The 27,968-nt window shown below is 38.3% G+C and overlaps 1 protein-coding gene across 1 annotated transcript; it reads left to right on the top strand.

Annotated features, from left to right (window-relative positions):
- The first annotated feature begins 140 nt into the window (after positions 1 to 140).
- On the top strand, positions 141 to 27,709 carry LOC139739183 (arylsulfatase I-like). Its single transcript, XM_071649797.1, has 10 exons — positions 141 to 296; positions 2,089 to 2,248; positions 11,956 to 12,068; positions 14,750 to 14,860; positions 15,554 to 15,679; positions 17,580 to 17,709; positions 19,077 to 19,431; positions 20,356 to 20,507; positions 26,469 to 26,630; positions 27,424 to 27,709. Exons 1-10 carry the CDS (start codon positions 171 to 173, stop codon positions 27,570 to 27,572), a joined length of 1,584 nt encoding a protein of 527 aa, XP_071505898.1. The 5' UTR covers positions 141 to 170; the 3' UTR covers positions 27,573 to 27,709.
- Positions 27,710 to 27,968: the final 259 nt, after the last annotated feature.

Genomic DNA, 27,968 nt, shown 5'->3' with positions numbered 1-27,968 from the left:
AGCATGCCTCACTGACTTCACTCTGTACCAGGACTCGTTACTTTTTCTTTGCAACCCTACAGTGTGTACATCTTAATAGGGATGTAAGAATACCGGTATGTGTTTGTCATTCATCACAGACGCTGATTCTTCACCCGTCTTCCATCGCCAAGGGTCTGGCACCGGCAGCCATGATGATCCACTATGCTGGGTTCAGGGCTGCGTTCCCGTCTCTTTTGTGTCTCCTTCTGGTCCCCACGCAAGGCGTTCTGGCGGCCCAGCCCCCAAATATTATCTTCATTCTTGCCGACGACCTGGTAAATATTCTTGGTGTCGTCGTTGTCTTGACTTCTGTAACAGCATTGTTTGTACGGTTACCCTTTTCTTTCCTTCTTTTTCGGGGGGCGGGGGGGGGGGGGGGGAGGGAGGTTGCCTCATTATTATTGCATGATTAAACAAGATGTGATTATTGGTATAAAGCATGAAGTTTGTTTTTGGTGTGCTTAATTTGAGCAAATTTTGCTTCTGCTGAACTGAATGGATGCAGAATTTTCAAACTCGCAAATATTTGTTTTAGAACTAAATATAATGTTAGAACTTGTACCAGTACAGAACTTATAACTCTTATAGTATGAACTTGGTCAGCAAGTGGAGGTCATGAAATTTGCCAAGTTTGAAATTTCAGTTTACACTTTTACAGTGCATGCATTCCTATTTTTGTATTGGCTTGAACTGCTGTAACAGCAAAGCCAAAAATGAAAAACGAACACTCATTTAAAAAAACAACAAAACAAAACAAAAAACCTTTAGACATAGAATGAGAACAATTACAACTGGATATCAAGTTTCCTTTTTGTGCAATTGTGACGTTGGTCATCATAGAAATGATAGAATTTGACATTCCAGCTTCAGTTAAATATCGTCTACCCACTTTACTACCACTTGTCCAATTTCTATTCGTGTGAAGCTACAAAATCAGATGTTTTGTTGCAAAGAAATTCGTGCTCAGCCTCACAGTGGAATAACCTCTGAAACAACAAATCTGGTAACCTCCAATGATTGAACCTGTCATCTCATATACAATAGGAAGGAAAATTCCTATTCCCTAGTAAATAGGACCATAAACAACCAAGAGCCTACATGCCCAATACATCTTTGGCACATAGGTTGTGTGGTAGCTATTTGAAGTGCACAATTCAGTGCTCAATAGACAGTTGTCATGGCCCACTGCACTGGACAGTCTTGTTTTGGAGTTTTATCGTGCGACCTGATACTCCCACCACCCCCCCCCCCCCCCCCCCAGACTTTTTTGTCTTAATATGTGTTTATTCCACTAAATCACCTCTTAGAGTCAATGGTTCTTGTTCACAAAGATGCAGCAATTCTGTGTCTTGAACAGTGTTGTGTGTCACTGCCATTGATTGCCTGCAGTACAACCAATTTATGGCGAGATAGTACATTGTATTTTCTCATGCTTTTATCCCTGGTAAACATTGCATATAATCTTGTAAGTCGTAGATTAGGAATATTATACAAATGTACAACTACAGAATGGGGATAAGAGTACATTTCATTGTTAACAAGAAAAAAAGGTCCTACAATGCATTATTGATAAATATTTGATGTTTTTTAAAGATCAACTTACACAAGTACCTGCTATACCTCTTTCAAAACACTTTGCTCATATACCAAAAACACGTACCATATTGTTTTGGTAAATTGCATTATGCAGCTTTCATTTTGTGCTTACTAATATGCCTACATGATGTACATGTATAGGAAGACATCTGCTCTAGAATAGAGAAAATGCTTGATTTCTGACCTCATTAAAGATAGAGTTTCTTGTTCTACTGCTTCTATAACTCATTCTACTACTTTCCACTATCACTATCTACTGCAGCTACTACATAAAAAGTACAACTACTGGTACAGGTAATGTACCAAATAGTGCTACATCTACTGCTACAGGTACGTCCATTGGTAGAAGAGAGTGAGAAAAGTTTGGTAAAGTAATGGGACCTTTGACATTTTATTCCCTCCCTCCCACCCTCCCCTCCCCCTCCCCTCCCCCTCCCCTCCCCTTCCCTCCCCTCCCGCTACCCCCTACAGGGATGGAATGACGTTAGTTTCCATGGCTCCTCCCAGATCCCCACCCCAAACATTGACGCCCTGGCCCAGGAAGGGGTGATGCTGACAAACTACTACGTCTCCCCAATCTGTACCCCGACGAGGAGTGCCATCATGACCGGACGACACCCCATCCACACAGGTATTGCGATGAGGAAGTGATCAGGCGAAGGTCATGTACCGTATGTCCCTCCCGAAAAATGACAATGGGACCCTCTGCATTTACTTTTAAAAATAGTGAATCAATCCAAATACAATTTCAGGGTATGAAACTATTTCTTATTACCCACAGGTTACAAGAAAACCCCATCAATTTGCTCCAGTGGTCAAAGAGAAATGAGGAATTTTGTAGAGCATGTCAGAAATCCCTTCCCTCCAAGTTCTGTCCATTGTGTTAACACATTGCTAGTATGCAGTTCCAGGAGCATTGAAATTGTGCTAAACTTTACGGAGTCAGACTCGTGACATGCCATACTACGATCCACATTTCTCTGTGATCACTGAACCAAATTTTATGGGGTTTTCTGCAAAATATAGCTATAATGATAAGACTCTAAATTAGCATTTAGACAGTTCAATCATATTGGAAGTTATCAATGTGAAAATCCGATTGTATGTGTTGTTGTTGTTGTTTTTTTTTTTGGGGGGGAGACATACTGTACATCTCCGCTTGGCAAGGAAGCATAGCTAGATGCGTCTATAGGAAGATGATATGACAACTGTAGATGAGCAGCTTGCTGGATTTATAGCATGGAATATGAGTGCACTGTAAAGCTGAGCATTTGTCCTGAGATTTGGCAAATGTGACTAATTTTTAAATGAGCAAAACACACCTTTAATCAATGTATGTTGGGCAATGCATTGCCATGGTTCTTTTTTTAATGAAAAAATACAAAAAAGATAGCTTTCTATTCGAGTACTGCCCTTGGAAGACAAGGTATTCTACAGAATTTGAAGCACTGGCAAGGAGTGCACGAAATACAAGTACAGATGGAGTGTTGGATTAAAAACTTGCCTCATTATATGTCTTGTTTTTTCATGAACAAAAATGGATGTGACAGGGCCAAATTTGCAGCCAGTGTTTTGACTTTTTTTGTTGTTTGTGTTGTTGTCTAAATATCCATGAAAACCTACCAATCCGTCAAGCCCATCTGCTTAGCCGTATGATAAAATATGGTCAGTTTTACAGTAAAGGGTGTAACTTTGATGTGGCAAGGGTCAAAAATTAAAGTTGTGTTTCCATTTCTATCTTTGCCTTTATTTTATATAGGAATGTCTATATTTTCAATATTTTGTCATTCCAGAGCTTAATTCTTAGGCTAAATATGAAAAATGAAGTGACTATTATGGAATTTTAGATAAATTTAGGTAAAAACAACAAGAATGTTTTGGTCACCCACAGCAACCAAATGAAGGTAAATGGTGGATATAATGCCACTTTTCATTTGCTGTGAACATATATTTGAAATATCAAAACACTTTTCTCCCAACAGATATTCGCTCTTGCAATTATTTGGATGTGAACTTCAAATTCCAAGGTAAAAATGGTACCTGACAAACTATTTTTAAGTTAAAAGAATGTTCTAGAAGCAAGAGCCACTCTAAACATAGCCCTAAATTATCTCTTGGTAACAAACATTTATCAACCCAAATCCCAAAGAAATTGGATTATTTTTGACAAAGTTGAAATTTTCAGACTTGTGAGTTTCGGAGGCTTCAGTTAACAAACTAGTGTGTTTCGGAGGCTTCAAAACTGCTAACACAAAGTTCTAGTCCTGTATTCACTTAAAATAATAAAACTACAGTAAGCAACTATCACTACATGCTAGAATAACAACAGAGCATCAATAAAATGTGAATAACAGTATACAGATGTACATTTTATGGCAGTGCATAATGTTTACCCTTCATACAAATTGTACTTATTATTATAAGGAAATTGGCCTCCACAAAAGTGAATAACAAACTGTGTACACTTTGAGCAATGCTCAGTTCGAATTTATGACATTACATGAGGCAATATGATTCTAAAGGAAACTGCAACAGTAGCAATAAAAGTACACTGATTAGGAACATCTTTTTTTTTGCGGATTAAAGTTAGCAGCAATGCATGTTTCGGAGGCTTCATCATGACTGTTAACATGCAAAAATGGTCCATTTAAATGTGATATGAAGTACATTAATGCAGCTAATTATTTCCAAATAACTAACAATGTTGTAACACGTAAAATAGTATTTATTTGTATGCAGAAAAAAGACTTTCCAACATATATGTTAAGAGACAAAGAAAATATTTAAATCTCCATGCTCAGTTGTATACACTGTATTTGCATACAGTGTATATCCATGACTTTGGCAATGCAGAACATGATTAGGCTACACACATGTACAGCTGTATGCATTTGTCAAACTTTTCATCATAAAGCAGTAAGAATTACTTTCAATGAGTTAGAACTGTAGCTATAGACTTAACCCTAAAAAGGCCGGGGGGGGGGGGTTGATTCAACCCCCCCCCTCGACATTTTTCGTGACTACTCCGCCGCGCGACATTTTTTGACCGCGCCGTTCGCTGACTTTTTACTTTCAAGTCTCGCGCATCTTTTGACACCATTTTCGCGAAAATCGCGCATACCGTTACGACGCTGCATAACGTTTTATATATGCCTGTCAGACCGAAAATGGCTCAAAAACGTGATTTTGTGTATAAAGTCTATGCAAATGGAGTTTTCTCTTCTTATTCATAAAGATATGATTATTTTCACTTTTTTAAGCTGAAACTAATTAATTTTAGCATAATTATGCTCAAAATAGGTTCTGTCATAAATTTTGCGGAAAAAAAATGATAAAACAAAAGGTCGAAAAAACAATGAAATACATAAGAAATTCATAAAACAAGAAAATACATAAGAAATTGACTTTGATACCAAATTTTTTTCTCAAGTACACTGTTAGGAATGCTACAAAGAATGTTTTCACCAAAAATTAGGATTCTAGGAGCTTTAATTTCTGATTTAGAGCAAAATATATGATTTTATGCATATATTAGCATAATTAATTATTATGACGAAAATTTCCATTTCTTTACGTATAGCTTGGTAGATTACGCCACAGGTAATGCACGTGCCAAATTTCATGGCGATTGCGCGATCGACGGCCGAGATCTCGGGGGGGGGTTGAATCAACCCCTCCCCGGCCACAGAACACCCAAAAAAGCCCGGCCTGGTTAGGGTTAATGCAAAGATTATGTTTGCTTGCTTTATAAGTGCAGTTTGTGGGATGCAGTATATTGACATAAACCACCCATTATAATTGTTTTATCCCCATACATGTGAAATCAATTTCAACTGTTGATGAGAAAGAGATAGAAAATAGACTATTGATTTTGATGGCATGACGGTTAGATTACAACATAGCATTGTAAAATATAGAAAGGGGAAAAAAGGCTTATAAACATTCTTTTGCATATATGGACCATGCCTGATATCCCCTACTATAGCTATCAAATGCAGTGATCATGGTCACTGAACAGCAATCTTAAACACTGATCAGCCATTCCATGTAAGGGTCATCATCAAATTGACATCATCAAAATGGAGTTGGAATAATCAATATATTGGTGATATTATCATGGAGCTCAATAGAAACTGAAATGGTCAAGATCCCAATCATCTTTTTGAATCGCCTGTTGAAAAGATAAATGTACATACCCTACCCATGACTGTGTATGAATTTGAATTAAAAAAAAAAAATGTTCACCAAATGTATTGTTCCCTATAATATATGATAGTTAGAATTTTACTTTTTTTTCTGTTGTATATAAGTCACCCCTGTTTCATATCATTTTATTTTTTATTTTTTTTTTATTCTTCAAAAGCTTCTTTTTTTAGTTATGTTATAAAATTCCAGTTTGTGTGACTCCTGTGACAGCTAGGAGGCCTGTTTTTGAAGGTACGCATTGAGAAATTGCTAACAGAACTTTTACTGTTTCTAAAAATGACAACCTTTTTAGCAAAAAATTAAAAAGCAGCAAATGTGTTTAAATATCTAAGTTTGTTAGAAACCCACAAGTTTGTTTTAAATAGGACATAAACCCACAGACTACAGTTTTAACCCTTTGAATTTCAAAATAGTTAGGGGCTTGTAACTTTTTCCAGAAAAGCCAGGACTAAACAGATTATAAAGATTTCAATCATTTCAATATTGTTCTTCATGAACATAACTTCTCCAGTTACCCACTCATGTAAACTACATGTACCCCATGGCAACAGGCTATTTATAAGTAGAGGTCTATGTCATTTATAAACAATCCTATCCCGACCATTACTGTCCATTTACTGCACTGAGAACTACATCCGCAAACATGTCATAGAGTCTCACACATGTTTGCGAAGAGATGTTTCGTAAGACAAGTTACATTTTGTTTAATCAAAAATAGTCAAGTGGTCACTGCCAGCATAATAAAGTATGGAAAATAGGGTATAGTATCAAGATTGTGTTGCACCTAGCATGCATCAAATCTGACATACAGATTGACATGAAAACCTGTCTGAATGAAGTAATCAAATGTCAAATTTCCAAAACAGTACCCTGTGATCCAAGTCACACCACAGAAATGATAATCTGCAAGATGTTAGCTATTTTCAAATCCAATCACAAATTTATTGATTACTTACTGTACTTTCCTCCAAATAAGTATTGGAAATGAAAGCCAAAGAACTTGTTAAGAAATGGAAAGCTGAAAAAGTCAAGATTTTAGTATGGCAAAAAAAATGCCATGTGAGTAACAATGGAATGGATTTGTCAATGGGTTATAAATGGACATGTAAAAGATTGTGTTTCGAAACTACAATGTATTACACTCAGATGATAGTGAGTCGAAAGTGTAAAAATCCAAAAAGTATATATTCCACCATTTGCTCTTGATCATGCATAAAAGATACAACCTTAAATTCAAAAGTAATATATTTCTTAGTTAAGTGTATGCTTCCCTCTTGAATAACCATCTATTAAAGTCCTTGAATCTTCAGGACAGGAATAGTGTTCAGTTCTTTAAAAAAAGTGTATTTAACACAAAATAATCAAGTAATTGTTTGGTCTTCATTAACAAAGTCTAACCAGTCAAAAGAGTGATACAAATATGGTCACAACACTTCAACTTCTCTCAAGAGTAAAAATGAGTTATCCAACTTAAGAACATTGATGTATCCACAACTACTTGCTTTGTTGCACTACTGTTGCATGATGTGGGCATGCACGCAAGCTGGAAGTCACTTTCATTATCTAGCCTGTTCCATTGTTTCAAAAGGAAACCTACAAAATAAATGCTTTTCATACATTTAAACAACTATCTGCACCTTGCCTGAGGAATCATTCAGTCTCATTCAGTCCAAACAGTTATTTGATAGACTTAGAATTACAAAATTGTAATCAAAACATTCCATTTACATGCTGTTAACATAAAATGAAGCCTCCGAAACATCTGGAAAATTAATTTGGTGTGCCGTATGTTTTTATGAAAATCATGTATGTTATGTAGAAAGTGATGGGTAAATTGTGTCTTTTTTGGTTGATATACACTGTTTAAACATATTTGTGGGGCAACATCCTCATCTGCCCATATTTTATTGCTGACTGAAAAGGTGAGTTATGTGTGACACGTCTGCACTGTTTAAGAAAAATAGGTAAATCGTATAGTAAATCTATATTGGTGAGTAAACAAAGCCACCAGAAAACTGAATGTGATTAAATATCTTTAGATATGTCATAAGCGATCATTGGGTGGGTGAACAATAAATGTAATTTGATCTTGTCCAGAGAAAATCACAAAAATGCAGTGTTAACATCCTTTTGAAGCCTCCGAAACCACTTTTTCTCTATAAAGTGTATTAGCTCAAAAAATTATTGCAGTATCATAATGTTTTTATCATTTTTGTTGTCTGTCCATGTCTGTTGATGATTTCATGGCATAATTTGGGGCAGACACTCCAAGAATTTATCAGAAATGTCAAATTAGATGTTTTTGCTGTTTCGGAGGCTTCACGTGTTAACGGAAAATTTGTATTGTCTCCTATTTTCAGAGAGTTTGGCGGATCTTAACTATTTTTGGTCTATCAGGTTAGGGCCCCATATCCTACATTTTGACATATAGATTACAACTGTAGGTCACTTCTCTTATCTATATTCATATTATTTGACTAAACACTTTGTTTCGGAGGCTTCAAAACTGCTAAAGGAAATTTCACTTGATGGAATAAAATTATCACAAAATTTCAAATAGCCCTAGAATCAAGTAAACTTTGATTTAGGTCTAAAGTTTAGTTGTACCTTACTATTTTCAGCATAAAAGAAAGTAACCAAAACACATCCACTGATCATTACTGTCCATCAAAGTTTGTAAACAATTGTTAACGGAAAATGAAGCCTCCGAAACCTCAAATTTGAAGTCATAGTATTCTAAAACAAAGGGCCAGATACAAACCAAACTAATTTGGTCATTTCAATTGACCATACAACTATGCTTTTAACATAAAAAATTAGATCTCTGCAGTTGCTGTAGAAAATTATTAACATTTCAAAAATGCTATATAAATTTCAATGCAACAAAATAGTCAATTTTAGGGTACATATGTGACTGTCAAAACAAAACGCATCAATACCTGGACCTGATTATGCTACCCAAGGTGGCTACTCATAAGGTGACTCACATGGGAAAAAATCTTTGAGATCTGTAAATCTATGTGTTCAGGGTGGGCCAAAAGGCTAAAAATTGAAAGTTACACCCTTTACCGTGAAACTGACCATATGCTTTAGTTTGCATATGATAAAATATGCTTTAGTTTGCCTTGAAGTGGTTTGAATGTCATTAAATTGCTACAGTTTTCCTATTGTGTGCATGATCTGTACTGTCCAATACACACTTGGGGATGATTGTTGTCAGTATCACTACACTACATACTAACCAAGCAAACATTTTTTGATTGAGAAGTCATAATTGCATGCATGCCTGCTATTTGTTAAACAGATTGATAGATTTATTGAAGTTAACGATTGAATGAATGGAGATAGTTCAATGTACTGACAAATTCCTGTTTTCTAACTTTTGCTAATATGCACAAGTTTTAACTAAAATTAGCTTTATGTATTAGAAGTATTTGTTGTCCTGTTGTAGGAAATCGCATGTGCACCTTCCAACCATCTGTGTATTCCTGATGGGCTGTACACTTGCTTTTGAACTCATTGCTGACACCTTCATTAACATCAGAAAATTGTCAAAGGTACAATACATTTTATAATAGAGACATCACCAATGTTCTCTTACCTCTTCACTATTGATGGCCTTGCTAATACACAGAGAACAGAAAATAAATGTATCCTACCCAAGGCTCGACGTTTAACCCGTTGAGGACGGACTAATTTTGCTTCAACATGCATTTGCTGTAGACACCTGCCGGAGTATACTCGGGAATCGCCCCCAACGGGTCAAAAGCTAAATGTCCGGCCACCACTTTTAACTCTGTGTGTGCCACGGTCCGTGTGTGCCACATTATTCTGAGAGAGAATGCAATGCATGAACGCGTTTGGGAAACATTCTTTTTAGAAAAGCCATGATAGAGAAGTTTCTGGTAGACATGCATTGAGCAAAGTTAGGGGAAAATTTCAAGCTTTGCTGCAAAATGTAGATTTTATGACCAAGCTATGAATCCATTCCTCTCACAAACAACCAGTACAGCAGTAGCTGTGCTATTTGTATGTTGTTTTCCAGGTCTGGTAGGCATGACCTTTGCAGGCACATCCGCGACAGGAAATTAGAATTTACTTGAGAAATTCCTATGGAACACTACTACCTGATTCAAATACCCTGCAACAAAAGCCACATTTTGAGTAATAGAATAGCGGGTGACGCTCTCATTGTACAATAGCATCTAAGGCACTTGGAGATTTATCGATCGGACGAGATTGTGCGTTTAAGCAAAATATATGCAAACTTTAGTGTCGTTTGAGTCAGGCCTGCGAACGCGGTACATATTACAGAGTTTAAAAGAAAAGATGCATGTTGGTGACCAGATTGGGCCGCCAAATTTTATGGTTGAAAAGAAAAAGCTAGCATTGAGCCTTGCATGCTATAAAAATGCATCTCTTTCCCCGTCTACCTATGTTGTATTTTTTCTTTCCTATACAGTGCATACCTGCCTAGATGTGTACTATGTATCCACCTAACTTTCCATAGTTCTCTCTAGCCCCTATCTACACACTGCATGTACGTATTTATCTGTAGCTACAATGTTATGCCCACCCGTGCTTCTCAACCATGTTTCAACCTGAGATCTACAAACACTACTTGGTTCCTACAAACTTTTTGGATTCCCATAGTTAGATCAAGTATGAATCTTTTGATTTCTTTAATTTTGGCCGACATCATAACCCACCTGTGAGACCTTCGCGGCCCATGGGTTTAGAAACATGGTACATTGTATTATGCATTGTAGCTTTAATTAAAGATACCAGTATTCATCATACCAGTAAATTCCTATTCCAAGCTTCCTGCTTCCTATGTGCCTGTCTATCTGAATTGCTTATTTACGTCGATGTAGGGCAATTTGTCAATCAGTTGCAATGAAAACATCTCGACGGAAGAACTTCATAAATTTGAATATTTTCACTTTTCTTTCTAATTAATAGAAGAACGCTTGACTTGCCTGGTTTCAGAAGGCAAAGGGAATAATCAAGTGACATTTTGAGGAAATGTACACTGTTTTCAAAAAATAATTTTGGTGTAGTTTTCTTTTTTTATACAGTATATTTCCCTTTTACCGTACTACCCATGGGACATCATGCACTGTAGTAGTCTTCTCATCCAGCGGTGACAGTGCAGATAATCTGAAAATTCAAAACTTGCGACGGATTGTCTGATTTTCCCAATACCTTCATTGATGTATACTAATATTGCTGCATTCACTCAATCCACATCCATGAAGATTGACATGTCCTTTAAACATTTCATTGCTGTGCTCTTTAACCCTTTACAAGCCCACTTGCACAAAATTTCCACTAACAAGTTTGCACACTCATGTGACCATTTCAGTGAAGTGTCAAGTAGGACCTACCGCTCTCTCGCTTGGATCGCTTTAATACCAACAGGTCTTCTGCATGGCGTTATAGACACTTCCAGTCCATACGGGTTAGGGTTGGAAGAACAGATAATGCCTCGGTTTTTGAAGGAGCAAGGGTACAGCACACACATGGTTGGAAAGGTACATTTACTTTTTAATCAGTCATCATATTTTGTTGTTCTTACATATATTGCATTTCTTTTAGTTCCACCCATTTTGGCTGTTTATATGTGTTATTCTTCTACACTGTATTTATTTGATTTATTCGTTTATTCCTGCTGTTATTCCTTAGAACTTGTGTCAAAGGTCAAGATTGGCAATGGTTAGCCCACGTGAAATGCAAGAATCTCAACCTCAGTATACACGGGTGTTTGACCCGGTGAAGTGGTCCCACCTCACATCCAACTGGACCCCATGGAAGACCAGCTTAACGTAGCTGAATATGGCCTATCCAGCCATCATCTCCGATGGAAATGAAAAATGAAACGAAACAAGGAAACCTCCAGAAAGAAATGGTGAACAAAGTTGCAGACACGCAACAGTACATTATGACCAAAGCATCTACATTTATATATTTGTGAAAAGTTTTGTCATGATTTGATTTTTCAAATTAATCAATATATCTTGCAAAGGTGGTTAACCAGTGCCATTCTTTGCCTTTGATAGAGAAGTGTGGAACAGTAGAATGCAGGATTTACACACGTGTGCCTTTCTGTTATTATGCACATTGTATGTCTAGGACTTCAACACGTTACTATAATAGCTGATGAACCTTATGGTCTCGCGCCTGATGAGACCATCATGCCGCAATATCTTAGGCGTCTCGGCTACCAGAACCACATGGTGGGAAAAGTAAGTGCGAATCTCACGCAAGACCATGCAAAGTAAACTACTTGGTGTCCATAGAATATTGCAGTGTGATATCATACCCATTCCTCATCAGGGTGCTGGCTCTTAACAAGCTTGTGTTACTCAAAATGTCTGTGAATACAGTGGTTGCTATTTTAACTACACATGTATGTGCCATGGTGTATACCTCTTGTGTGCCATATTATTCTGAGACAGCAACTTAGTTATGCTTTGGGAGAACATTCTGCTTTTCAAATTGATGGTAATTTTATAGATTTTTGTCACCCTGACCTCAAATGAACAAAGATGAAAACAGGATGCCGAGCTTTGCTTTGTTTAAATTGAACGAGAAATCTATGATTATTTTTCTTTCAAATGACCAGTAGCTGTACATTATTGTTGTGTACTTTTGCATGTAACAGTGACAAAAAGTTAAAATTAACTCATAAATCCAGTAAGGAACACCGCTTCATATTCATTCACAACATTAAAGGGGATGGCTAGTAACTGATCAGTGGGAATCAGTGGGAATGCTGGAGGATGATTGTTCCAATCCTTGTGGGATTCATTTAAGAGTACATTATATATCTATAGTGTGAAAATTATTTACTTCAGAATGGTCACATAATCGAGTAATGTGCAGTTTAATGTTTCCAGTTTAGCATGCCTGTACAGTGACTGGGCCTTCAACTGCACATTACTTGAATATGATATCATTCTGAAGCAAATAATTTTTACACAACAATAAGTGATCTCTTAAATGGATCCCACAAGTATTGCAACAATCATCCTCCAGCATTCGCTCTCTCAACAAATGTAAACTGTGGGAGAGAAATGACCCCTTCTTCACCATCTTTCAACTATGTTTCACTCACCCCTATAAACTGACATTGGTGTATCTAACATTTCTACACATTGACAAAAATTATTGAAATTGCATTTTAATCTACAGTAAATGAAATGAAACAAAGATAATGTGGATTCTCAATTAATTCTAATCACTAAATTCACTGGGAGTTTGATACGCATTTTGAGTATTAACTTCACCATCAAATTCAGATGTAATGTATATTGTTGAATGTTTCCATTATAAAGAAAACAATTATGGCAATTTATGTTAGAATAAAAAGAAAATCTTTAAAGGGTGTGTACAGTTCTTGTTGGAACAAGGATTTAGCTTTTAACGTTTTTGCGAGATATTCAGAAACTACTCTAGAGATGTCAAAGAGCATGCAATTCTATTAAAGGGGTACCAAAAGTTTATTTGATGAAAATTGGTTTTGAAATGGCTGAGATATCCAAAAACAAGGTGAAACAAAGAGATCCTAATAAAAGGCGTGGCCTGTCGCCTTTTATTATAATCACTTTTTTTGATATCTCTGCCATTTGAAAACCAATTTTCATCAAATAAACGTTGACTCCTTCTTAAAAAAACATGTTCTTTCATATTTCATTAGAGGTTTCTCATTATCTTACTTAGGAATGTTCAAAACATGAATCCCCACCTCAACCAGTAGGCCTACTGTACAGTCCCTTTAATTCAATACAAAAAAAGTAAGTTGTACACCAGGTGACTGTCAGTTTTACTTTGTATAGGACACAGAACTCGGAAGTATGGCTCAATGTAGGTTAGTTGCCAATGAACTAACATGAAAATGTGCCTTTGGATTCTGAAAAGCTCTGTGAAGGGTTGAAGCAAAGCAGTGTTTCAGAAGTACACTCAAAACCCATCAATCATGAAATGTCCTGGTGTGACATACCTCCATAGGTGTTCTTATCCATTAAAGAGTCAACCATAGCTTTCATTGCCTTCTTCTCTGTGGTAGATGACATTCTTTACTTCAGGTATAAATACCAGGGTCCCGTTGCATAAAACTTTTTTTAGCAACCTTAAAAAATTCAGGTTGGGATTTGCCCAACCTGAATTTTTTAAGGTTGCTAACATAAGAATGTAAAATCCGTTGCATAAAAACTCTGGTTGGGAGCTTCCAACCGGAATTTTGTGATTTCAACCGGAAAAAAATCCGGTTGGAGTTTTATGCAACGGGCCCCAGGAATATTCTACTTTGATTGCTTTTTGACAGTGATTGCTATGAACTTCAAACTTTAACTAGAGAACATTATACAAATAGTGAATGGTCACGAGTGTGATGGTACAAGATTTCACTTGTGGTGAAAGATAGAGGTGCTCTGTTCAACGAGGTGAAGCCGAGTTGAATAGTGCACCTTATCTTTCACCATTGCAGTATGAAATCTTGTTCTATTGCATTGTTTAGTGCGCACGACAAATACTTGTTTATTGTGACATCAGACCTGTGTAATGGAACAAAAACTTGGGGGTAAATCGTGAGTTTAACTCAGGAGTCAATGGAAATGGGCGACGTCGGCTATGCGCTATCCATTTTTGCTCAAACAAAATTGCAGCATGCGGTGGAACTTCTCAATCAATGTCACATGATGGGAAGTCAACGAATCGCAAAGCTACATTCTTTTTCGGTGTTGTATGATAATGATCTCTGTTTCTAAAGGGCACTTGCAATAATACCCTTACTCACCTTCATCAGACCAATACATTCAAAGAGTTCCTTTACAATTGGACAAAATGAAAATGATGAAATAACATTATTTGTTTCCCCTCTGTACTCCATCTTTTTATTTATTTGTTTTTCTGCCAAATCTTCTAGTGGCATCTTGGGTTCTTCGCGGAGGATTACATCCCGAGCCGACGTGGCTTTGATTCATTCTATGGATACTACGGGGGAATGCAGGATTACTTCACTCATGAGTCGACTGAGGTGAGAGAAAACCACCTCTTTCTTAATACAAACAGAGATGGCAGGTGTGATTTTTTTTTTTTTGTATAGGATTTTAGTCTAGGATTTTTGTTGTTGGTGTTGTATAATATCATTCGTGCATGTACTTTATATTGTGTTCGAGAAACTGTCATTATCAGATGAATTAAAGTCAAATTGACAACTTTTCCCGATTTGAATCATGTTTTCTTTTTCTTTGATGGAAATGAATAAGCTGTTGCATTGAATTGAATTGATTTGAATTGAATGGAATTGATTTGAATACATGGCTCCCAGAAAATTATCAAGTGGGTGAGAGACCGGTCCGAGGAACGGGTCACCGTATCAAGTTCAGTATTGCTGACAGACCAGTTTTTATATTGAAATATTAAAATTGTGTGATTTTTACTTCCTGGGGAATTTAGCAAAGTCTGTAATTATGCAGTTCAAATGTTTGTAGATGAATTCCAGTACTATACTTGTTGTCTACACTTGGCACAGCAGATGTTGCATTGTCGGGCAGATTTTTGCAACCTTTTTGCAACAAGAAACATGTGTGAAATATGGAAATGTTCGATAAACTCACCAATCTGTTTGTTCTTTAAGTGTTAAAGGGATTCTCAATAGTGAAAAAGGACATGACATAGGTCACCCCTGTGCTACATGTTTGTATCATTTCCACATTTCCCGTACTAGCACGATATGCTGGGATTCGACTTTCACGTCAATGGGTCGGTCTACAAGCCAGTGTTTGGCCAGTACTCAACGGAGCTCTACACTGCAAGGACCCAAGAGATCATTCGGAAACACAACCCAGAAGAGGTTAGTAGCATTAGCTGCACATGATAATGAAGAAAAAGGAGATTACTGCAATACTCAACTAGTTCCAAAACCTCATATTTCTGTGATAATAACTGATGTTGTATTTTTGTATCTAAATGTACATACTCATCATTGTGCCTATATGTAGATACAATTTTTACTTTGAATGATACTTTCTTCTTTTCTTGGCAGGATGCCCTCAAAGATATTTGATCAAGTGTCATAAATGTCACGCCGTTTTGTGTGTCTTCAATTTACTCCTGTGCAATCCATGAGGTCTCCTTTTGTACTACAGCTGTACTCTTAACTGTGAATGTTTGCTCCGATAATGAGATACTTATGTTCTCAGTATGGGCAACAGCTTCCCTGTACTCATCTGGAAACTTTAATTGGTGGTTCGAGTTTATCTGCCTTGGCCGACAGAGTACAAAATATGACCTCATCTGCCATTGTAGCTTCCTCCAGTGCTGCCTTTATGGATTGTAAAGTTGTTCGACCCTGGTTGTACAAAAAATATCTTACAGTTAACATTATCCCCAAAACATTAACTGTATGTATATTAACAAGTAGATCTGAGAGAGCCGAGAGTCCATATTGTATAAAATGCCATTCTTTTCTGTTGATCTATTTTATAGACATTATATGCTAACCATATTTTTACACGTTTTGTTGTACATATCTAACTACTTCTTTCAAAACTGGATTCTTTCGGCTTCTGATTGCTGTTTCAAGGTGTCTTTATTATAACTTCATCCCTCATCCATCTCTATGGCTTTTTCCAATGTTACCTTCACAGAATATGAACCTGTAAAGCCCAGGATGTGCATGGAAAAAAAGAACAAATTGTCTTTTAATTGGCATATTACTGTTAAAGGGATCGTATCGTTTTGGTTGAAACCTAATTTCAGGTTTTTAACATTTTTTGTGAGATAATGAGAAACCTCTTATGAAATATGAAAGAGCATGTGATTACTCGAGGAATTCAACGTATATTTGATGAAAATTGGTTCTGAAATGGCTGAGATATCCAAAACAGAGCAATTCTAATAAAGTGTGGGACCCACACTTTATTACGATCGCTTTGTCTTACTTTGTTTTTGGATGTTTCAGTCATTCCAAACCCGATTTTCATCAAATAAACTTTGAATTCCTCTTAGAATGGGATGCTCTGTACTATTTCATAAGCGTTTTCTTGGTATCTTGCAAAAACTTAAAAGCCAAATTCTCATCTCCACCAATACTGTACTATCCCTTTAAAGCCGACATTTTAATGCATTCCAAGTAATTTTTCGCACACTTGGCAGGGTGAGAGAAGCTCAAAGGTGTTTTTATTTCATGGAATCAAGATGTTTTTGCATTTTATTCAAACATGAACAGACAACAAGCAACAATATTCATATGCTTTTATTTCTGCGCTAGTTTCTAGTTGCGCGAAATGCGCTAAAATTTCAACACCGCAAAAATTTAGGATTTTACAGTATCCTTGAAACTCGTGGTTGTCCATGCCCCAGTACTTCTTCCAAAACTGAATTCTTTCACCTTCTAAATTTTAGTTGATATGAAATTTATGATCATATTATTAGTGTTTGGTTCATGAAATGAGGATATATGCAGAAGTTTAACAGGTCCTCCAGAACATACATTACCATGGCCAGTTACTGATTTTGGATAGTCACATACTATTATAGTAAATCAAATCATGGTTCACAGCAGCGGTTTACTTTCTAGGCTCAGTTTGAATCAAACTTAGAGTTGAGACTTAGTCTATGGTCCGTGATAACTTATACCAGTTCCCTACGGATGCATTCCTTGAGTGTCTGTACTGTTCATGATGTCTGTGTATTTTGGTTATCAATTGCAGTTATTTCCTTCTGTTATGTCTTTTTTTCCCCCCTGCCAGCCTCTCTTCATTTATCTAGCTCATCAAGCTGTGCATAGTGCCAATTATCTTGGGCAATACCTGCAAGCTCCTCATAAGTATTACACCCGATTTCCAAACATCACCGAAGAAAATAGAAGAAAATTTGCAGGTAAGTCTACAAAATTTCTATTTGTGCCGCAGAAGAACATGCACAAAGTGTATGTACGTTCCCTGAGGAAAAAAGAAACCAAACAAAATGAAGAAAAACCACAATTAATTGGACCATGATATTTGTATACAGGGAAAAAATGAAGAGAGATCAGTGTTTACAAATTGATACCCTCCACCAGATTAATTTCTCACAACACAAAATATGTCAATATGATAGTTGCCTTTTCTTTCTTCTTGTTGCAAAGATTTTCCATTGTGAGTAACATTAGAGAATAAAAACTCCATATGGCAGGTTTCGAAATGCTGACGTTTACAGAGAGTTGCCTTTGGCAGTCAGCAACACAGGAAAGAAAATAAAGATTAAGTAAGGATATCCATAGTACCCTGTATAATACTATTATGGGCAGGTCAAAATTCATGTGATTTAATTGGTAGACTTTAATTCATGTAGTATGACTACACAAAGAACAGATACAATTACTGTAGATCTCAAAAAAAAAAAAATGTTGAAAGTGAAGCATATTTCATTAAAAGGAGAATGGCACCCAAATATTTACATGGATTGTTTAAATGCAGCAATATTGGTAGAACACATCAGTTAAGTCTGAGGAAGATCGAACGTTCCATTCAAGATTTATAAATTTTTAGACTTTCAGTGAAGTCTGAGGAAGATTGGACATTCTCTTCAAGAGTTATACATTTTTTTTTTAAAGTTTCAGTGAAGTCTGAGAAAGATTGGACATTGTGTTTAAGAGTTAACAATTTTAGAGTTTCAGGGAAATCTGAGGAAGATTTTAAATTCCATTGAAGAGTCAATTTTAGAGTTTCAGTGAAGTCAGAACAAGATTTAACATTCCTTTCAAGAGCTATGAATTTTAAGACTTTTAGTCAGTATAGTCTGAGGAAAACTGAAATTCTGTTCAAGAGTTATACAGTTTTTAAGTTTCAATGAAGCCATCACCAAATGAGAACACTAGAACAATTTGCATCATCACTGCAGGGGGAAAATCTACAGAGAACATACAAAGAGAATAAATCCCTTATTTTTTTCCATTTTTCTAGCATAACAAACAAACATTTGACTTTAAAATGTCTTTAAAAAAGCAGGGGGAAATAATACCCTACAAATATGTTGGTAACAAGTGAAGGAAACATACACTTTTCTATTGAGAGAGAGATAAAAAGAAGAAAATTACTGTTTCGAATTGCAATTTTATGTGTACAACATATTCTTGCATTCACTTACTGCACATATAGTTGTGTATTGTGGGCACGATATTCATTTTTAAGTTTATTTCGTAACAAAGTTGGAGTGCTGTTTGAAACAAGTAGAAAAGACAAATAGTGACATTTTGATACCTGCAGCTATGGTATCTGCACTGGACGACTCTGTGGGCAACATCACGCAGACTTTAAAGGATAGCGCCCTCTACAACAACACCGTTATAGTCTTTTCCACCGACAATGGCGGCCCGGCGCACGGCTTCGACAGGAACTACGCTAGCAACTGGCCACTCCGGGGGGTCAAGCACACGCTGTGGGAAGGAGGAGTCCGTGGCGCCGGACTGATCTGGGGGGCCCCCATCGAGAAGCCAGGCCGGAGGAGCGACGGTATGATGCATGTCTGTGACTGGATGCCAACCCTGTACGAGCTGGCAGGAGGGGATTCGAAGCAGCTTAACAACCTGGATGGGATGAGTGTGTGGGGAATGCTGTCCAGGTGAGAATGAATGGCATAATAATGTGCAGGATTGGCAAGCAGTCAATAAGAATACCTGAGGGATATTATTCATTTGGAAAAAAACATTGTGTAACAAGGTTGAATTTGTGTAAATCTAGTCAAATGTTGACCGACATATCACATGATGTGTCAAAATTTTGATCTACAATTTATGTATCCCACAGGCCTATCTCACATCTCTTGTTTATTTTTTGTGTTTGTTTGTGTGTGTGTGTGCCTCTGCCTTAAGGTGTTGCAGAAGACATGATGCTTTTTCAGGTTGTCTGTCCATCCACCCATTTGTTAGTCTTTTTGTCCATAATCAATTTGTGTGGACAGTGTAACCCAACAGTCATCTGAGGTATCCTGAGTGGACAATGTTGTGCCCATCAAATTTTGGGTTTGCTCCATATCTCTGAAATGGCTCAAGGTACAACCTCTATGAAACTTAGTACATGAGTTTACATAATATACATGTACTGCCTGACACCGACGCTCTTGGGAATTTTGGAGACATGGGTCAAGGGTCAAAGGTGAGGTTAAATCTCACATAGCATCTGAATAAGGGCTGGTCTGGAGGTATTTGCATATTGCTGTTTTTTCTGAATTGGAAGGAATTTCTTGGTGCCGTGTGGTAGAGATAAACAGCAAAATGTGCACCAGAAAAAAAAAAAAGTTGAATGTTCTTCCACCGTGATACCATGAAGGTCAAGCCGTTGAGGACTGGCTGATTTTGCTGCAAATTGCATTTCCCACAGACACCTGCCCGAGTATACTTGGGACTCGTCCTCAAAGGGTTAACAAAAAATACATAAAAAAACAATATGGAAACACTGTGCCAGTTATGATGCCTATCTCATTATGTCAGATATCATCATGGAAAATGTGTGCTAACAATTACTTGTTTCTTCCCTGCTTCCACAGGGACGAGGAGTCGCCAAGAAATGAGATTCTGCACAACATCGACCCCGTTGGCAACTTCTCCGCTCTGAGGATTGGCGACTATAAGGTCATTCAGGGGATAAGCTACAAGGACAAGTGGTCAGATTGGTATCCGCCAGAGGGCGTGTCAGCAGGTAAACATATATTGCAACCAAAGAGACTCTTCTCACTACCCATAGAGGGCAACCAGCGCTATAATGCCCGGCTGTGATTACAATGGCGGGTCCGCCTCCCCTTTAATTTTTTTCTTTCGTTTTTGCTTGTCAGCTGATGAAACCCGGATGTGGCACGAGAAAATACCAGTGGGGGTTATTGGGCACAAGGGTGACTAGGTATAGCATTACTTGTAAATGTCAGAACATGGTGCTTCAATCAAATTTGTTTCCATCCAAGTTTTCATGGGATATGGTATAGTGGATTATGATTTTTTATGCCTCCGCCACGAAGTGGTGCCGGAGGCATTATGTTTTCGGGTTGTCCGTCCGTCCGTTCGTACGTACGTCCGTCCGCTTTCGTTTATGCGATAACTTGAGTAATATTTACTGGAATTTTACCAAACTTGGTCCAAGTATGAAGTATGATAGGGCAATTATTTGATTAGATTTTTGGTGATATCTGCTAAAGGTCAAAGGTCAAGGTCAAATCATGAAATTGTATCCGTTTACGCGATAACTCAAGACTGGATGGAGCAAATTTCACCAAACTTTGTTGGAGGATGATGTATGATGGGACAATTACTTGATTAGTTTTTCAGGGAAATTGGACAGAGGTCAAAGGTCAAAGATCAAGGTCAAATCCTAAAATTTATCTGTTTACGTGATAACTCAAAACTGGATGAAGCAGCTTTCACCAAACTTGGTCCAAGGATGATGTATGATGGGACAATTAGTTGAGTAGATTTTAGTGACATTGGCAAGGGGTCAAAGGTCAAAAGGTCAAGGTCAAATGCTACAAGTGTTGCAATTTCCCCCATATCTATGCAATGCCTGAAGGTATTTTCTTGAAACTTGGTGTGGACGTGTACTACTGCGTAAAGATTCTCCCAGAGAGTTTCATGTCATGAGGTCAAAGGTCAAAAGGTCAAAGGTGAGGTGAAAATGTTGCAATATCACTTTTCTCGCAAATGGTTCGATGTATCTTCATGGAACTTGTTACATACGCATACTACTGTCTGGCAGGGATTATCTAGGGAATTTAGGGGTCATGGGTCAATAGTCAGGGGTCAAAGGTCGAGGTCAACTCCTCAGAATTGTACTATTTCCCTCATATACTAGTATGCAATGCTTGCATTATTAGTTTCAAAACTTAATACATGCAGTACTGTATACGCTATAATTTTCGCGTACATAAATTTTTGCGAATTGCCGCTGTCACACATTTTCACGAGTGGTTAAATTCGCGATTGGGGGACCAGAGAAAATATGAAGTGGCAAAGAAAGTGTGAATTTTCAACTTACTAGCAAGTAAGAATGATACAAGTTATACACTGCATGAAAAAAAACTTACCAAACTCTGCGAACTAGTAAGTTAGAATTCAACATTTTTGAAGTAGTTAAGTCCATCGCGCTAGATTTCTGACGAGTGGTACGAGGGGTACGAGTAAATACAGCGGCAACCAGCTGCCCCGAGCATGTAGTCCCAGCCCCTAAAGTTGACGTACAGTACTTGAAAAGACGTAGCGGCATGCAAACGCAAGTGCTAGTACTAGTTTTGTATACAGGTAATCAAGGGTGACACGCCGCGCGTTTGTAACGTTGTGGCGCAATGAAAAAACAAACAAAAGAAAGTGGAATTTCTCACAGAAATAGTATTGCGCCGTCTACTGTTTGGAACATTATAGCATGCATACCATTCACTGATCGTTAATGCATAATTTCAAAGTTTTACTCGAAATTTTCTTCATGGATTAGAGATCAGTGTAGAGTTATAGGTGCTGTCATAAATACTAAATTTTCAACATCCACAAATGATATTGGTATACTAGTATTCAACTAAGATAGATAAAGATGTAAAATAATTTGTATGAACTTACTTATGTGAAATGAATGCCGATGAAATCCTGAATAGAATGACAAAATACTCGTAGTGGTAGATCCTGCCCGGAGAGCCAAATCATGATGGATTTCCACAATTTATACTACAGTACCTACTAGTCCTCACAAAAGTTATGAAAATAAAGTCACAGTGAGTTAAAGTTTAACACCGCATCCAAACGATGAATTCATGAAGTTGAACGCCTCAAAGATAATTGTAACTGTAGAACGGTAACTTTGGAAAGTCAAACATATTTACAGGACCCCGATGGAGAACATTTTAGTTCTCCCAGTCTCCCTCAGCATCGGAGTCATCCATTGCAGGAACGGGAGCATTTCTAGCTTGGATGACGGCATCGGCGATTCTGGTTACTTCCCACCCTTTGGTGATGATCTCCCTGTCATGCCGTAGGACGTCATGGACGGCCATGAGCCACTTGGCGTGCACTGGCTTCAACACAGATGTGCGGAGGTCAATGTCTTTCGCAACGTTTCCGATCGCTTTACCGTCTTCAAGTCCAACAGCTACCATTTCTGCGTACCATTCGTTGAACTGAGAATTCAGTTCTTTCTTGTAACGGTTGTTCACCGTGGCGTCGAGCGGCTGTAGCAGATCCGTGCATGCAGTGGGGACGTAGACGAGAAGGGCACCCATTTTACGCAACAGCTCCCTTACTTCATCGCATGTGTGCGCCCTGAAAACATCACAGATGACGAGTGGAGACGCAGGTGACGACAACCTTTCTTGAGTTTTCCTCACGTAGGGCTCAATCACACAGTCAATGTACCGGATCATTGATTGAGCATTCGACCAGTGAGTCTCCGTATGAAAGATGTCCCAGTCTTGGGGGAACTGAACGTTCGGATGACATTTGTCAGTCTTCCCCTGGTACAAGACTTGCGGTGGCAAAAAGTCTCCCGCCAGCGTGCAGGCCAAGAGAACGGTGTATTGACGTTTGTCGTCAATTCCCTTTAGTGGCACCTGCCGCTCCCCCTTTTTCTCCATTGTCCACTCTCCCCCTGGTACGATGTTAACACCTGTCTGATCCCAATTGATGATGAGATCGTCGGGAATCTCATGGTGCGTTACTCTCCTCCCTATCCTCCGCCAAAACTTTCCACCAATTTCCTCGCAGTCACTGGGCCTCGTCTTCACTCCCTTCGTCCCCTTGCGCTTGGTATAGCCCATCCTGTCCAAGAGAGACCTCGCCCATGCCCTATCAAGATTGATGGACCCTCCGTACTCAGCCAGGACTGGTGGCTTCTTGTTCTTCAAGAGCCCTTTGGTTCCAGCAAGGACGACTTTCGCTGAAACGGCCCCCCGGCCTCTCGGATGCTGCGTATGTATGCTTGAACATCCTTATCATACTCACCAAGTAAAAGAGGCCGCCCATGCTCCTGTCGAGGCAGGTCAGTAACAATGGCACCTGGCTTAGAGTTCAACACCTTGAGATAAGAAGTGCGCATACCTCGAACAGTGCTCTCATTAATGGGCTTTCCCAATGCCTTTGTGAACTTCCTGCAAGCAGCGGCGGTCCCATTTTCTGCTGCAAATCGTCCGATCTTAGCACGAAGTTCAGCCGAGTAGGCGCTGTACATCCCACATTGCTTCTTCTGAGCTTTGCTGCCATCACTGGTGTGAGATGATCCTCCGCTTCCATCTTCAAGTGCCACGGCCACAACAGCTTCATTAGCAGCCCTCACACTGGCCGGTTCCAGTCCATGGTTTGCAGTAGGTTTTGGAAGCAAAGGATTGTGATTTTCACTCTCCTTAATTGGCTTAAAGTAGCGATACATGTTTACAAACTCTGAAGTCACAACAAATCACGGAAGGATTGAACTGCAAGCAGGGGGATGCAATTTACTAGTACTCGTACTGTAGTAGGCTACGCAAATTTATGAATGAAATGTTCACAACTCAAATCAAAGAACTTTCCCACGCACAGACCCTGGGGGCAGGCCCGGTGCCTATACATACGATAATAATTTGAACAGGGCACACACCACTATCAGATGGGTATGATGGTTTTTTATTACAAAGGAATTTCATATCATCAAAGCGTTTAGTAGTAAAACGTTGCCTTCAGTTAATTAAAATATTTTATTTTCCAGAAGCTCATAACGAAGACATAAAAACCCAGTAAATTAGTAAGCCAAAATTTGGATTTTGTGTTCGTGGTACTAAACTTTACCCCCCCTCCCACCCCCACATACGAGTAATGAAATTTGTGAATGAAAACAAAAAACTGTGTACACTACTACAAGCGTAATACGTAAGCTGACATCACATTTGAGTGCACACACACACTCAGCAAACACGACACTAGTAATGTGCACAATGTACACACAACGCCGCCACAAATGATGAGAATTGTGCATGTCTAAGTGGCCTTTTCCAAACGCTGCGAGGGCCCATAGGTGAGCAAACTTGAAGTTTTGGATGAAAAAATACAACTAATTATCGATCATGCACTCAATTTATTTGTTGAATAAATCAATGATCGTATAAACACGTATAATTTCAAAAGTGACAAATTTGAATTAGGGAAGAAAATAGAATAAAAACTGAGTACAAGTTTACGAAACCCCGAAACCAGTCAGACACACAACAAGTACACACTAGTTCGAGTTTCAGTACGGCGCGTGCAGTGCTAGTGAGGCGCGCGCTGGGTGGGCCGCGCGGGCTGATGCCAGTCAAGCTGGCTAGGCATCGCATGACCAGTTCGTGTCTTGGGTGTATTCCAATCATCAAAAGGGATAAAATTATATTCTGTGTACTAGTATTTTGAAAATGCATTGAAATATAATTTAATCAAAAAGAAATATAAGAAGAACAATATCTGTACAAATAATTATCATGACATGTTTAGACGACCCACATACTGAAAGTTCTTCGGTTACGAGTACTGAGTAATACTAGTAAGTTTTCTACCCCTTGCGATAATGGATTGGCTCTACAGTATTCAGTAGACGTGGGCTAGCTAGCCCGACCAGCACAACGGCGCTGTTAATACTGTACGCTGTGCGAATGCTACTTACAGCGACTGGGCTGTGTATAGACGTGGACGTGCCGTACGTAAACAAGCTCAGCCAGGGTATGGTCTGTTCGGTAAGCCGTGACAGGGTACCGGTATACTGAAATGTTCGTATCATCAAGGCAAGGGATTCATTTAGGAAGGTAATATTTTCGCGTGTTGTTACTTTCGCGAATAGCTCCCGACTCGCGAAATTCGCGAAAATAAAACCCACGCGAAATATACAGCGTATACAGTACCTAATGGAGATTCTCCGGGAAATTTCCAGCCAGAAGGTCAAAGGTCAAAGGTTAAGGGTCAAAGGCCAGGTTTCAATGCCCCCCCCCCCCCCAAAAAAATAATAATAATAATAAAATAAAATAAAATAAACAAATCTATTTTGTACCGTCATCACACTCTTTTCTCATACCTTGGAAATTACTCAATGCATAAAATTCCCCAAAATATGTGTACCTGCACTCTTAGAAAATTAAAGCAAACCCAGTTCAAGACATTTCTGACAAACCTGTCATTTCAATATTTTGCCAGTTATGTGAAACTGTCATGGATCACACAATGTGAAGACATTGTACTATACGCCTATTGGGAGAATCATGCATTATGGCGGAGGCATCAGTCGCCATATCGACATTTCTAGTTTTTATTTATATTTTTGGGGTATATTGAAGGCAAATAGAATACTACTTTTTTGAAATCCGTGCCAGAAACTCTCTTACCCAAGGTGAGATTAAACACTTTGGTATAAATTGGATTCATGAACACTCACAGATTGTGATCAGTGTAATCATTTCAGAGCTGGCGAGCTACGCCATTACAGCAGTGCTAAGGGTGCCAGAGTTGAAAAAAAAAAAAAATGATTTGACAAGACATGCTGAAGTTTTTGATAGATGATTGTAAGATGGTATTTGTAATTTAACCTGTTGAGGACAGACTGGTTTTGCTACATCACGCATTTCCCCTAGACACCTGCCCAAGTATACTTGGGACTCGTCCTCAATGGGTTAATTCTCTTTCTTTCCCTGTGCAGAGGAGCTTGATTTCCAAGATCCTGTCCCAAACTCCTTCGTGGTCAGCTGTCCACCGAAGCCTTCCAATGCATCGAGTAACTGCAAGCCGCTGGAGAAGCCATGCTTATTCAACATACGTAATGACCCATGTGAATACTACAACATTGCAGACTGGAACCAAGGTATGTGGACAGTCCAGTTTTATTTTTTTTTCCCCCCAGATCTGTCTGTGTTTCAGATACTTTCATGACCAATTCAAATATGACTTTTGCCTATAAATTATTCTAAATCCTAAAAGGCTTGGGGGATGGGGTAGGAATCAGCCCCTTGTGGCTTTTTCTGAACAGGGAAGAAAATCGTGCCTTGGCCTTTGATAATGAGTCTAGGGCGTCTTCTGATACTAATACTAATACTTAATATTTTCAAAAAACATCATTGTTTTCTCTAAATTATGTAATTATGCCAATTTATAATTTTTTTTCGACATTACATTCTAAGCTCTAAATCCCTAAATAAAACTTCAAGTGGGCTTATTTCTTTCTGTAATTATATCTTTTAGTATCATTAACGATTTGACATGAAAACATTGCTGAGATATCAAAAACAGATTGCTTTGTGTATCTTTGGTTTTGGACATCTCAGCCATTCCAAAACCGATTTTCATTAAAAAACAAACAAACAAACAAACAAACAAACTTAGAATTCATATCTTAGATTAGTATGCTCTGTACTATGTCATAAGTGGTTTCTTGGTATCTTGCAAAAAGTTAAAAGCCCATTTCTGATCTCCACCAATGCTATACCATCCCTTTAGTGTTTATAATTTGTGTGTGTGTTGTGTGTGTGTGTGTGTGTGTGTGTGTGAAATTTGATTTATCATGCTTATTGTAATTTGTGCAAAGATTTGTGGAAGAATTACCAATGTCCCCACAAACATTGCATAATCAGTACCTTTTCCATTTCCACCCATTGCAGATATCCTCAAGGAGATGTTAGCCCGACTGGACGTTTACAAGACCACAATGGTCCCCCCGCGGAACAAGCCTCCCGACCCCAACAGCAATCCTAAATTCCATGACAACTGCTGGGTCCCCTGGGTGAACACTTCAAGTGTAGGACCCTGACGACGAAAGTGCGGACGGGATGTAAGGGATCCCCGTTGCTGACACTCCAGTACTATATGATTTGGTCTAATTTAGTTCTGCAAAAATGACACAAGCCATTGAAAACTTTCTAACCCTTAAGACACCCAATGATTATACCAGAGGTACACGTAGAAATGGAAATCATAGTTCTCATATGCCTAAAAAAACTGTTGAACTTTGGTTTAAAATGTACGCATGTACATGAGAAATGGATTGAATAATGGTGTAATAACACAACATGACCATACAATCTGAAATATTAGCCAGAAAAAAATACTGCAGTGTCAGAGCATACCTGGTTGTAGTCGCTGCATTTTTTTTTTTTTTTTGATTGATTGATTATTGAAAATGGATAAATCAGGCCACAGCAGTACA

This window comes from Diadema antillarum, unplaced genomic scaffold (assembly GCF_040938485.1).
Source record: "Diadema antillarum isolate AM-2024a unplaced genomic scaffold, OU_Dant_1.0 seq00000786_RagTag, whole genome shotgun sequence".
Classification (NCBI taxonomy): domain Eukaryota; kingdom Metazoa; phylum Echinodermata; class Echinoidea; order Diadematoida; family Diadematidae; genus Diadema; species Diadema antillarum.
This window is presented reverse-complemented; position numbering and strand designations above follow the sequence as displayed.